Raw genomic sequence first — 14,082 nt, forward strand, 5'->3', positions numbered from 1 at the left:
GGGATCGCAAATATTTATAAAGTAATAAAAATGGCGTACAAATTTGGCAAACCACTCATTTCCCTAATACCAATAAATCATCCAGAAAGCATACTAAAATAAATTGGTCATGAATCTTCACAACATGTCACTATAAGCTTCTGGCAAGTTGGTAAAGATTTGTCACCGAAAAGTAGATAACAATAATTTCCGACCATTTCAAATTTTTAATTTGAGTGATTGACTTGATTTTTTTAAATTTGACTTTCTAATCAGTTTCTCATCATGAGGGTATCCAATTTTAGTTTGGCGGAAATTATTGTTACTTTTCGGTGGTATATTGTTACCAGCATGATAGAGTCTCATGGTAGTGACTACATGCGGTGACGATTTTGTTACCAATACAATTCTTCCACCTACGGGAGGGGAGGGCCAAGAGAAATCTGAGATTATTAACAATTATAACTAATATATCAAAATTGGTAAAATGACGTACAAACCCGATAAAGTTGTAGTTTCTAAATTTTCCAATTGATTCCTTAAATTCAACCTGAAATTAAAATCACGTCGAAAATTGAGCTATTTATGTAAACTAATGAGGCGTTTCATTTCACGTCAGCCTTTGTAAGTTCGTAACCACGTAAACTTATGAAGATGAGCTTATGTAAGAACTAAAAACATGGGTGAAATGCCTCAGTATTTCGTTTATATTCATTATTCATCGAAAAGAAAATTCAACACAGCAGTTTATCTCATTTAAGATCATTAATTTCATTAACCTTTCCATTGGCAGGGGAAAGCCTTTCCCCTGCCATCGACGTTATCCAATCCGTTACAAATTATTTATCAATGTTCTTGAAGCCATCATGTTGTGGTCATAAAAAATTCACCACTCAGAAACAAACTACTACCAATCCAGTAGGAAGTTATTACCAAATTAGTACTATTTGACCTTCCAGATTTTTAACAGTGTACTTATTACTTTCACCACTTTCTCTATTTATGAAATCCATAAATTTGTATCTCCATTTTTAGAAATTTGTCGGTATGAAATGTTACTTGCATTCCCTGATACATAAACGAACTTTATTAAGAAAATTTCGAAGTTCAAAGCCGTTTACAGTTTTATTTTGTAATTTAATTAGATAAGTATAAAAGAGATAAATTTCCACCGTATTATAATTTTTATGAGCTTTTACTATAATTTTGAAAAAATGTGTTTTTTCTCAAAAATCGAAAACAAAGTCTTTGGAGATGGATTATTTTAACCGTAAATCACCCCCACCACCAGCGACCTCATATGGCGAGTAGAATCAACAACTCGAGCTCCTCTATTCCTATCCTCATGCATGTTAAATAATTCTCCTGCGATTTTTACAAAAAATTACAATTTTCGCTCAATTTTGAAGATATTTTAATGTTCAATATCTTAAATTGTTCACAAGAGGATGCTTTATAATCGCTTTAGACGGATTTTATGGATTTTTGTTTGTAATCATTTTTACACCGATCCAAAGTTTAAAATTTTGGTAGAAATTATTGGAAACAAAATTTGAAACATTCCTCTAAGGCAATTGTAGAGCATTATCTTGTGAACAATTTGCGATACTGAGCATCAAAATAGCTTCAAGATTGAGCGAAAATTGTAATTTTTTGTGAAATTTCTGGGTGGAATAATTCATCATGTGTTTGGATAGGCCGAATTGTTGACTCAACTCGAAATAAGGAGTCGTTAGTCTCGATTCGTGAGTGGTGGTTGTGGGCTACATTCAATATATTGAGCGTTATTCAATTTTTGGCAACTGCGCGCCACCTCGGATGTGGCCGAAAACTGAAGTTAAAAGTATTCGTCACTGGTAGCTATCAGGGTTTTGGCTGGCCTCCGTCCCATGCATCCTTAATGTGTTGATTATTATTTTTCACGTTTTTTGGATTATTTGTTGGATTTGGACGTCATTTGGACAAATTGTGACATATTTGCAGAGGGTAAATATTTTTAAGGAAAAAATCCAAGGTTTGTAATGAATCTTAGAAATTCTAAGATTCATTACATAAACCTTGGATTTTTTTCTATCTATCTTTTTTTAAATGCTTCTATTAATGATTAAAAGGCATAAATGCTTGAAACAAAATTGCTTAAAAATGTCATTGTCTTCGTCGAGGGCCATGGTAAAGAAAATACAGATTTTGAAAGTTACTAAATTTCATTCAAGATCACAACAGCTCACTCGTTTTTTTCTAACCTGTAAAATTTTTTTTACACAATTTATTTACAAACTTGTACTAAAACTATGGATAAATTTACACGATCTGTGTAACGTCAATGTGACCAGATATTTGTTGAGGCAGTTAAAATTAAAGGAAAAAATGTGAGATTTGTGAAGATCGTAACAAATTTCGAATGCTTTTTTCTTTTTTTAAATTCTTACGTAAATGATTTAAACAATTGCTAAAAAATGCCATTGAAATTGAGGTATAGCATAAAAATGTGAGTAGAAATCAAGATATTCAGATTTGGTCGGATTTTTGTGATAAAATTTGATAAAATAAAATCACGGTAAACTCTTAATTTTAAATGCTCAAATTTTACGAAGACGAATTTATCTATTTTTTCGAAGGAATGATCTACTCTTGATTTAGGCGGTACTAAAAATTTAAATTTCATAAATACGACGCTGATGTATGTCTTACTTTCTGAAACCGTGTTCAATAGTTTTCTGAATTTCTTCGAGTTTTCCGGAAATTGTTGTTACGGAAGTCGAAGACAATAACTGTCAACTATAGTCCGTCGTGACGATTTCAAATTTCAAGGAAATCAAACATATTCAAATCAGACAAAACGTTTTGGGCAATTTTCATCCTCCAAATTTCAGTAATTTCAACATTTCCCCTACTAATTCCAATTTTAATTGCATCAGGTTAAGGTTTTTTCTACACATTTCCAATATTCTTGCACTATTAAAAAGCAAGTATACCCAGAATAAAATTGGCATTTTTTAATTGTATCATTCAAGGTACAATTTATTTGCTAAGTTTTCCTCAAGACTAAAAAATTACGTATTGGATAGATTTTACGTTGATTCTCATAATTTTAGAATATACATATCGCAATTTTACTACACAGATATGTTAATATGTATGTTGATATGTTGATATAATACTTCTCACGTTTCCAGTTTTTGGCACGTGGTATGGGTTGCATATCAGTGTTATCAACTAAATTTGGCAAATACTTCAAATATTTAAGACAATTAGTTCGCTAATTAAACTAGAAAATGTTTTAAGTTATTTGGAAATTTTATTGTATGCAATAAAATTTTACAAAATTGATGGATACAAATTCTTACCAATTACATAATTTAGCAGAGAGAAGAGTTGGTCTTATTAACAATTAATTATTCAAATTATTCCCGTAATTTCAAATAAATTCTTATTACGAAGAATGAGTAACATGTTAGGTTGCATTGCATGCAATGAATTTACGAACCACACCACAAATAGGTAATTTTTGGATTGATTTTTGAAGAATTAAACAAGAAATTAAATCACGACAATTTTGTCGGATTTGAACGCCATTTAGACAAATTCTGATATATTTCTAGCGAATGTTTGCAATGAAAAAAATCTGAGGTTTGTAAGGATCGTTACAAAGCTCAGGTTTTTTCCTTTTTGTTTTTTTAAAATACGAATGTTTATATAAATCTTGTCAAAAATTAAATTGGTACTAAAAACCGACATTTCAATGGTGACGTCGAGGCCCGTATAGTAGAAAAACGCATTAGTATAAATGAAGGTATTAAGATTTTTAAAATTTTCGAATTTCAATAAAAATTCAGTCGGATTTATTTCACCTTCATAAATTGTGCACAATTTTTAACGTAATTTTTGTAATTAGTATATTATATTGTATATAATTAGTAAATTTGTAATTAGTTAATGACCAGATGCCCACATAGGACAATTACATCCTTACTGACAATTACAATTTTGTAGTGTAACAGTTCACAATTTATTCGAATGTTTTGTGACTTGTATTACGTAATTTTTGGTAAAATTTATTTACAAACTTGTACTAAATTATAAATTTTCACGATCTGTAAATACTTAACATATAAATGTGACCAGATTCTTGGTGACAATTAAGTTATTTTAGTATCGCAAAATATGTACAGGTATGTAACATTGGTATAAAATCAATGGCAGATTGAAAAACTTGTCTAAAATTGCCACGTTTACATATTTGTTTTAATTTTCTATCTAAATTTTATTCATTATTTTTGAGCAATAATTCGTTGCACGTGTGCCATGGTTCTACGTCAGATTTAAAAAATTACACATATTTATTTTAACGAACTTTAGTTACAGATTACTTGGCGAGTTCCGAGTTGTAAACTTGTAAGATAGCTCATGCCTGGAAAATAGCTATACTTTTCATATTTTAGCTGAAACACAATTAATGAAATATAGACGAGTAATTCATACTTTAAATTTATGATAATAAATTACAAACACCAACACCAACACACCTAACTTTACAAATAAGTAATTCTGTATTATGAATTTTCATGTAACTGAGTTCCATCAAGTTTTGTCCTCTCGAATGAAAATTGTTACCAAATTGGTAACATTATTCTAATGAAAATTCTAAGCTTCGCAAAGACTAATTTTAGCGGCCATGTTACAACATTTACAGAACAATAATTTTACCAAGTTTTACAAAATAAGGAAACGCCCTTGATTTGAGCAAGTTAACAAAAATTTGGGAGCTAATGTTGCTCGAAAATATTTGTAAAATTTTGTGAAATTATCTGGAAATAAAATTATGATTCTAAAATTTTACACTAGTTTCATTTTGTTGTATTTGATGCTTAATGACTTTATAGCACACAATACAATATTAACAATTAACAAACTAATTTATTAGAAACCGGAATTAAATATAACAAGTTGACTCATTCGTACACGCACGGACACCCACCATGATTTCATACATTCATACATATGCGCATAAACTCAAGGTTAAAGATCCAACCTGTAAAGTACTACTTGAGATACATATACAACATTCCCTTCCCCTACAAATCGAAGACTTTAGGTTTCCGGCGCTGACGCTGAGGACGGGACGACGCCAGACTCTCGTTGAGGTCAACTATGGGTTCCTCTTCTGGAATCTCGATAGGAATAGGGACGACGACGCGTTCCTTGACGGGACTGGTTGGACTTGATTCCGTACTCTTAAACTCTGGACTTTTTGATTTTGGTGTCGACTGATTGTCTTCATGTTTGGTATCGGACTTTGATGGAGAACTGGTACATGGAAATTGGGACAGATCGGCTGCAACAATGTGATCGATATGACGCTTCATAACACGATCTCCAACAGTGACATCATACGAGACAGGACCCACTGCTCTCGTGATATTTCCCAAGGACCACTTCGGCATGTTCTTGGAAAATGACTGGACCCAAACACTGTCACCCGCTCGAAACTCTCGACTGGCTGAGTGACCACCAAACGACTCGACTTGAATCTCTTGACGTGTACGGACACGGGCACTTGGATCAGGACGGATTAGATCCAATCACGTTCGAGGCTTGGACTTGAGGAGGACTTCTGCAGGCGCTACTCCAGTTGTCGCATGGGGCGTAGTTCTGTAACTCCACAAGAAATTACACAAGGACAAGTTATCATTTCCTTCCCCTTTAGACATGGAACTCTTAAAGGCACGAATAAATCGCTCTGCTTCTCCATTACTACGAGGATGATACGCGCTACTTGTAGTGTGACGTATTCCATTCTTCTTACAAAATCGCTCGAACTCTTCTGACACAAATTGGGGACCATTATCTGAAACGATGGTTTCTGGAATTCCAAATCTTGAAAACATCTCTCTGATTTTGACAATGACATTGCTAGAAGTGGAATTGTTTCCCAATTTAACGACTTCTGGCCATTTACTGTGGGCATCGACCATGATGAGCCACATATTACTGAGAAAAGGTCCTGCGAGATCCACATGGATGCGTTGCCAGGGCTTTTCCGGGAATGACCATGGATGGAGGGTGGCTACGGACGGGTTGTCCCTGTGGACAGCACACTCTGTGCATGATTTGACTTGCTTTTCAATGTCCACATCGATTCCTGGCCACCACATAACTTGACGCGCAATTGCTTTCATTCGCACTATTCCTGGATGCGACTCGTGGAGTTGACGAAGAAGTTGTGACTTCAGGGCTGACGGTACGACGACGCGGAGTCCCCACAAAATGATACCTTCCTCCACTGTGAACTCGTTACGATGCGGAAAATAAGACTGGATTTTCTGCGGTAATTGTGACTGCTTGCTGGGCCAACCTTGGCGTATGTAGCGTATGACAAGAGACAATTCTTCATCTTTTGCAGTCCTGAATCTGATATTCTTTGACATTACTGGGTTGTCCTCCACCACTCTTTTGACAATGGCTTCACTGTCTTGGTCAATTGATGGCGCGGCGGACAATGGCAAACGTGACAACGCGTCAGCATTTCCATGTTTCTTGGTGTTCCGATACTCGACATCATACTGGAACGAACTGAGATACAGACTCCACCGGTGTAATCGAGACGCGATTAAAAGGGGCAGTCCTGTCTTCTCTCCAAAGATTGACAACAACGGTTCATGATCTGTAACTAGGATGAACCTGCGACCATAAAGAAACTGCACAAATCTTTTAACACCAAAGATGATTGCGAGTCCTTCCTTCTCAACTTGACCATAATTCCGCTCAGCCTTGGACAAGGTTTTCGACGCGAAAGCAATTGGTCTTTCACTCCCATCCGGGTATCTGTGAAACAATACAGTACCGAGTCCGACTGATGAAGCATCACACGCGATCCCAATTGGTAGAGACTGCTCGAAATGGGCTAAAACACAAGAAGAAGACAACAACGACTTGATCTTATTAAACGAATTATCACACAATTTGCACCATTTCCACTTCACATCAGTACGGGTCAATCTGTTCAGAGGCTCACACAGCGTGGACAGATTTGGGATGAATCTCGCATAAAAATTCACTAATCACAAGAACGACTTAACTTCGGATGGGTCAACACATATATACAACACATACAACATACAACACATATACAACACATTTATTATACACACATTTATATAACACATTTATTTAGGTATGTTTTCGATAAATGGGCAGATTTGTATGACATTTTGTAAGCTTTACAAACCTAAAGCAGTTTTTAGAAAATTAAATTAGGCAAAAGGTTTGCAGGTGACAAAGGTCTGTAACTACGATTAATTTGAAACTAAAGCTAATTTGATCATTTTACATTTAACTCAACACTATTAAGTGACAGATTTAAGACTGCATATTCTTAAATTAAATTAGAATATTAAATTCTATATTTTAGTAATTTGTAAATATTCGAATTTTACACATTTTTAGACTTGGAAAATCTAAATATTGACAAATAACTTTCTACACAATATGGAAACTAATTAAAAAAACATTACGAACCATATTTTTGAAAAATCAAACTTAATCTATATTTACTTGAAATACTTAAGTGCCAAAATATAAAATTTTACAAAACCCATACCATTTTAAGACTCAAAAATGATTTTTCAAAGTTTTGGGAAGTTATGCAAATCCCATGAATAATTGTAACACCAAGATCACCTCAACCATTAAAAAATATATAATGACGCAATTCACGGAGTCATTGCATTGTGTCGTAATTTCATGTACACCGGGCAAAAAATGACGAAATTACGACATGGCGACAGAATTTGGCGATAACATGGCGATGGGGATAAGCGCCATGTTCCGATATGTCGACAACATCGATAAACATATTGTAAGGCTCATATCTGAGAGATACATTTATTGTGAGAGTCTGGAGAAAGCGTAGCTTTCTCCCGAGTCCTGTTAACAAAACCAGTGGCAACTGGCATCTCCGTGTGCAGTCTGCGAGGTCAGTTCAGACTGACACCACAGATCAACATCGTCAGTAGTCGACATGTTAAGTCAAGTTCAGTTCTGTCTCTTCGGTCTACAAGTCAACTCTGAATAAAGATCTACCTTTCCTCTCAATATTGGAGAATCTTGTAGTTTGTCTTTCACTTATTTATGCCCAGCCTTAGCCACCAGCCTGTCATATTTTGGTGCCAGAAATGGTAGTATTCGAACCCATTTTTGAACGAGAAAAAAAAAGATATTTTAAGCGGATAGATATTGTTAAAAAATGGTACAAAAATTTGTGACTTTGTCTACAAGTCCAATTTTCTCGTCTTACCCCCAACACTTATCTCTTTCCCTTTCCCAAAAGTGGTGATGAAAGTGATGCAAGTGTCACTTCATCTTCGCCGGTACTAGTGCCGGTAAATTTCTTTTTCAGCACAGATTAAGTGGGATACAAGTGTCCAAATCTTAATCTCATCGACTAATGCACTAGTGCATTACATCTTTACCATCCATTCAGACGTACAAGTACATCTCATCTTTGAAATATTTGCGTAATTCACTTCCCCAAAATCAAAACCCGTATAATGAAGACTTTCCTCCTGAAACTGATGTTCTTTCTTCTCATATTCTGGACCCGAGAAACTTTCCCTTTCTCTTTTCCCAATTCTACCCAAGCGAGGAAAAGATGCACACTTTCTTTTGTCACAACTCCACTTCCTCCCTTCTACAATGGAGTCCAAACTCCACAAATTCAGCAACTTTCCTTCACTTTACAAAATCTGCACCAATGTAAAAATAACTACAATCTCCACCACATCTTCCCGTGGAAATTCGGCCCTGAAAAGAGTAATAATTACTTTCTCCGACTTAGTCTCTTCTCGTCGCCGTCTCATCTTTCTCGTGTCATTTAAGCTTAATTTCTGTACCAGTACAGATCATCTTTACCCAATTATCCAAAAATTTCAAAATAAAAAATAAATAAAAATGAAAAATAAAAAATAAAATATCAAAAATCTGTCCCCTCAAAATTTGTTCCCCTAAAATCGACTTAGCGAATATTAATCTGAAATAACTTCTCCACCCAACATTTCCGACCTAATTCTAATAGGATACCTACAAAATCAGTCTTTATTTTTTGTTTTTATTGATCAGAGTATAAGCTGTGTTCGCAGAGTTGGTACGAAAATAGGATACCTTATACTTTCACCAGGATGCAGAGAAAGAAGATACGAGACCTACCTAACAAGATCATATCATTGATTGACACACATTTACAACCATTTCAGATTCAAACAATGGAAGCCATAAAACGAAACCCATTTGCAAAGATATAACCATTAAATTTAAGTATGTCACCTTCCTTCCTGAGTTACTCTTCTCTTAATTCGACCGATCAATCACAGATTGTAACTTTATGACAACATCAAAGTTTATGGAATCCGGAGATTGACTTTCCGTTGCCCGGAAAAAGTGGGCAACAGATTTTTTATTGACATTGTCACTCTTGAGACGGAAGAATAAAATAAATGGAGAATGGAATGAGATCAACATCCTTTCCTTCTCATGCGAAGGAATTAACACTTGACTAAGGAGAAAGAATTACGAATTTACAAAAACAAAACGATTGACATAACATTAACAACCAATCCATTAAGAACCCATTCAACCTAACAATCCAAAAAATAAATCTGGATTTTTTACGTGAAAACCTTAAATTGTCGTCGCAATGATCAATGCAACATTTACCATTAAATTTAACAACATGAAGTAATTCCTTCCGGACATACAAAATCACATAAATTCCGAGTGAAAGTAAAATACATCCAAATGTATGCAGAGCGAAGTCATAAAAGTTTATCGTTGACCCATAAGATCACATTAAAGAAGAAAATAAAATAAATTGTCACTATTTAAAACTAACTACCTGTCGTCATTCGTCACCACCAATCCAATTTGTCGTAATGTACTTCGGACCAGCAGTAGAGAATTATTGTCCAATTACGCCATACGAAGAACTTAATACGATCCGAAGAGGAGAAATGCATAAAAGTAAACGGTCCATGAGATACGTAATTAAGTAATAAATATTTAAGTAAAATAAGTATATGAGTAATAAAATGAATACTGATGAAATGAATAAGAGATTCCCAGTAGGGAATAAACTGAGGAAATACTCTGATAATAATGAAAGTTAAGGTAATGGACTTCCGGGTTAGAAGTCTCAGGTATAAATACATAAGATAAGTAATAAGATAAGAAATCATGGCCCCCACCACCTGACCGTTGGAGGAGGAAGAGACGCAGAAATGATGCGGCGTAATCATCAATATGCAAGTACATCCAATTAAAACAATACAGACGAGGATAGAACAAATACGACAACAATCAGATCTGATTTTATTTTGACTCCCTATGGAACAAATTCGCACCCTACTTTTATGGAACTACTCTTTAGCAACACGACGCTTTTAAGGAACACTTTCTCCGCCAATAACTCCAGACTCCAACCACATCATACAGCGAGAACAGAACCTCTTCACTCATGATTCCATTTAATTCAATTCCAAATCTTAAATGTTGATTTTGTATTATGTTCATTCTGATGACGAAATTTATGTAATTTTCCGAAAAAGCTTTAACTACTGAGAAACAATTGAAAGATTCCCATCTCACTAATTTTATTATTCTAGGGAACTTTTTTGTCTTAGAGGAGAAATAGAGGAAAATAAGGTCGACTACATAAGTAGCAACACGCATGAAGGAATCATGGATGTCAATAACATAAATCTCTTGTACTTTCTCCATTGTTCTCTAGAAAAGATACTATTTCAAAGATTCTTATAGTAGAATGAATATTTATGACTAGAGTACTTTGCCCCTTTATCATATACGTACTTATGTATATACATAAATCATTATAAAAAACCCTCATGATTGAAAACAAATATTAAATAATTTATGTATGTTATAAATTTTGAAATATCTGAGTGTTTTCATAATAATTGGTGAATGTTTGTATGTATGTGTATGTTAACATACACATACTAATTAGTATACTAATTAGTATACATGTGTAGATGTACTTATGGAGTAAGGTGAATAACTTATTATTATAATTCACCAGGATCATGTTTGGCGATCCCCATCAAGTTCTTTAGTTAGCTTTAAATGTTTTGAGTTATCAAGCTTTAAATTCAAAATACTAGGTCTTAAACTTAAAACTTTGGGAAATAGAGGAATGTAAGGCTCATATCTGAGAGATACATTTATTGTGAGAGTCTGGAGAAAGCGTAGCTTTCTCCCGAGTCCTGTTAACAAAACCAGTGGCAACTGGCATCTCCGTGTGCAGTCTGCGAGGTCAGTTCAGACTGACACCACAGATCAACATCGTCAGTAGTCGACATGTTAAGTCAAGTTCAGTTCTGTCTCTTCGGTCTACAAGTCAACTCTGAATAAAGATCTACCGGTTAGGGTACGGAAAAGGGGACCCCAAAAAACTTAGAAATTTTTTCGAATTTTTTTTTTTCTACAAATGTCATTTTCGTGACCTACAGGTCATGATCGGTGTAAATCTGCAAAAATTTTTTTTGCCCCTAACAAAAAAAAACTTAGAATAAAAAAAATTTTTTGGTGGGTAGAAAAGCGGGTATTTGATTTTTGGGGTAATTTGAGAAATTCAAGATTTCGACGTTTTTTTGGTCCGCGAACCATGTTTGATGCAGGTTGACACTCAAATAGTGTTGAAATGCATAAAAAACCAATAATCTCACTTTACCCCAACATTTTGGGGCACGGTGAGACAAAATCTCAGAATTCCCTGAAACGTCCAAAAATGGAATAAAAATTTTTTCCCCTTGAAAAAAAAAAATTTTTTGCAGATTTATACCGATCATGACCTGTAGGTCACGAAAATGACATTTGTAGAAAAAAAAAATTCGAAAAAATTTCTAAGTTTTTTGGGGTCCCCTTTCCCTAACCCTGGCAATTTATCTCCCAAAAAGGCTGCACAATTAAGTAAACACTTGTGTTACGTAACGGAAGGGGGGGGGTGGGCTACCAAATTTTTGTGACGCCAGCGTGACATAGGGGAGGGTGGGTGTCCTAAACAGGGAAAATATGCGTTATGAAGTTTACGAACGTCCCCTAGAAGTTTTATCGAAGTTCTTACGCAGAAAATGTATCTACATTGTATTCATGTAAATGAAATACTCAGCGGCCCAGCGCAGTTGTTTGTTAGATTTGTTTAATTTATTTTTATTGAAAATATATTTTTGTATTTGTTTACTCAGGTATTTTTAAAGGTATATAAATATATTGTTCAAATAAAGTTCAAAATTTATATGCAGAACATGCATGTACTCATGGAAGTATTATGTACACTCTAAATAAAAAGTAAGCAAATTGCTACTGGGTGGTGTCTATATATGACCTCACCGGTTTGGTAGCGATTTTCTACGGAACTGTACTAAATTTGCTACCATCTTGTAGCATTTCCTTACCTTAAAATATGGTAACAAATTTACTATAGTTCCGTAGAAATCGCTACCAAATCGGTGAGGTCATACATATATAGACACCACCCAGTAGCAATTTGCTTACTTTTTATTTAGATAGATAGATAGGGGTTTTATTCAAAGATTGATATGGCGTTAGCCTTTACAATCATACTCCTTCATTCGTTTCATACAAGAATACCTTCATATACATACATAGTTTCATTCTATACTACACAAATCAATCAATTCTATAAAGTATGTCTCTAGTTGAGGTCGTGATCCTCAAGTAGCACCCGGCATCCCAATACAGGCTAGTTGCATACAATAACAAATAACATGAGAAGTATATAATTTAATGATAATATATATGTAGCAGTATGGGTGTAGAGGGAAAACCGGAGATGGTCTCGGAAAACCTCTACATGTATTGGGAATGTGGCCCAATACACCATTCGGCCCATTACTGCTGGACACCAGGTAGGAAAATGAATGGCAGGGATACATAGGCGGATTCCGTGGGGCGGTGGTGATATCCAAATGAGGGTGGCGTCTGCATGCGGAAGTAGACAGTTGAAGGTTGTTGGGCGGGGGCTGTCCACGGACCGCGGGATCTTGCCCACGTCCCCCATGGAAGCCTTAGCCGCGGCCGACGACACCCCCACTTGCCCCTTCTCCCATCACAGCACAATTAGGTCATGGGACCCCCGTAGACCCGACTATGCCGCCCCCCGTCATGCACGACCCCCCCACTCTTCAAACAACCACTCCCCACGGTCACCACCCCGATATGCCAAACAAAAACCTACCTGGGGGAGTCCTGCAAGGCGTAGATCCTCCTGTGCACTGGGTCCTGCGAATCCATCTTCGCCTGATGGCTCAGCTTGTCGTTGCTGGGACGGGTGTGGCAGGGGGTGTCACTAGGCACGCAGGTGGGGGGTGTGAGTGGACGAGGCTCACGTGGCGATAAGCCCTTAGGACACACTTAACTTGCCCTGGCACACCCGCGACCCAGATGGAAGAGCATCCAGATGCAGAGCGAGAGAGAGATACGTGGTGCACAGAAGGAAGCCAAAGAGGAACTCTACTTTTTATTTAGAGTGTATGCACATGTGTTGTTCGGTTCTTACTAAATAACATATGTATGTACCTTTTTGGCATTTCCTAAATTGTAATAATTAAATTTCAGTAAAACCAGGGACTCTTTAAGGCTAAAACCGGGAGCCCCGAGTCCCGGGAGCTAAAAAATAGTTCAGTTTTATCCCAAGATCCTCCCAGATTGATCCTCCCAGGGACACATTTGCTGGGGACAATGGTCTATTTTACCACCAGTAACGAAAACGTAGAACGATTGGGCCCAATTCATGATGAGGAACATCATGCATAATTTAACACATTTGAAAACGTACAAAACAAGTTTATGTATGTACTTACTGTAAGGAATAGAACTCCGTAAATACTTAATATTAATACTTGTAGTCATATTATGCACATTGTCTGCCAACGACGTATGCACACATACATTCTGTTTTCTTTTTGTATAATGACATCAGTTATTATATTATATTCACTTGATGAAGTAAAAGTACTTTCTGAAAGCTTGTGACCAATAAACATAAATAAATTTACATTCATGAGTTCCGAA

General features: G+C 35.7%; 1 protein-coding gene across 1 annotated transcript; it reads right to left on the bottom strand.

The window, feature by feature from the left end:
• Nucleotides 1–5,561: 5,561 nt before the first annotated feature.
• On the bottom strand, nucleotides 5,562–13,302 carry LOC110856405 (uncharacterized protein K02A2.6-like). Its single transcript, XM_022104892.1, has 2 exons — nucleotides 13,247–13,302; nucleotides 5,562–6,804 (listed from the first exon to the last, which is right to left on the bottom strand). Exons 1-2 carry the CDS (start codon nucleotides 13,300–13,302, stop codon nucleotides 5,562–5,564), a joined length of 1,299 nt encoding a protein of 432 aa, XP_021960584.1.
• Nucleotides 13,303–14,082: the final 780 nt, after the last annotated feature.

This window comes from Folsomia candida, unplaced genomic scaffold (genome assembly GCF_002217175.1).
Source record: "Folsomia candida strain VU population unplaced genomic scaffold, ASM221717v1 Fcan01_Sc015, whole genome shotgun sequence".
NCBI classification, from domain to species: domain Eukaryota; kingdom Metazoa; phylum Arthropoda; class Collembola; order Entomobryomorpha; family Isotomidae; genus Folsomia; species Folsomia candida.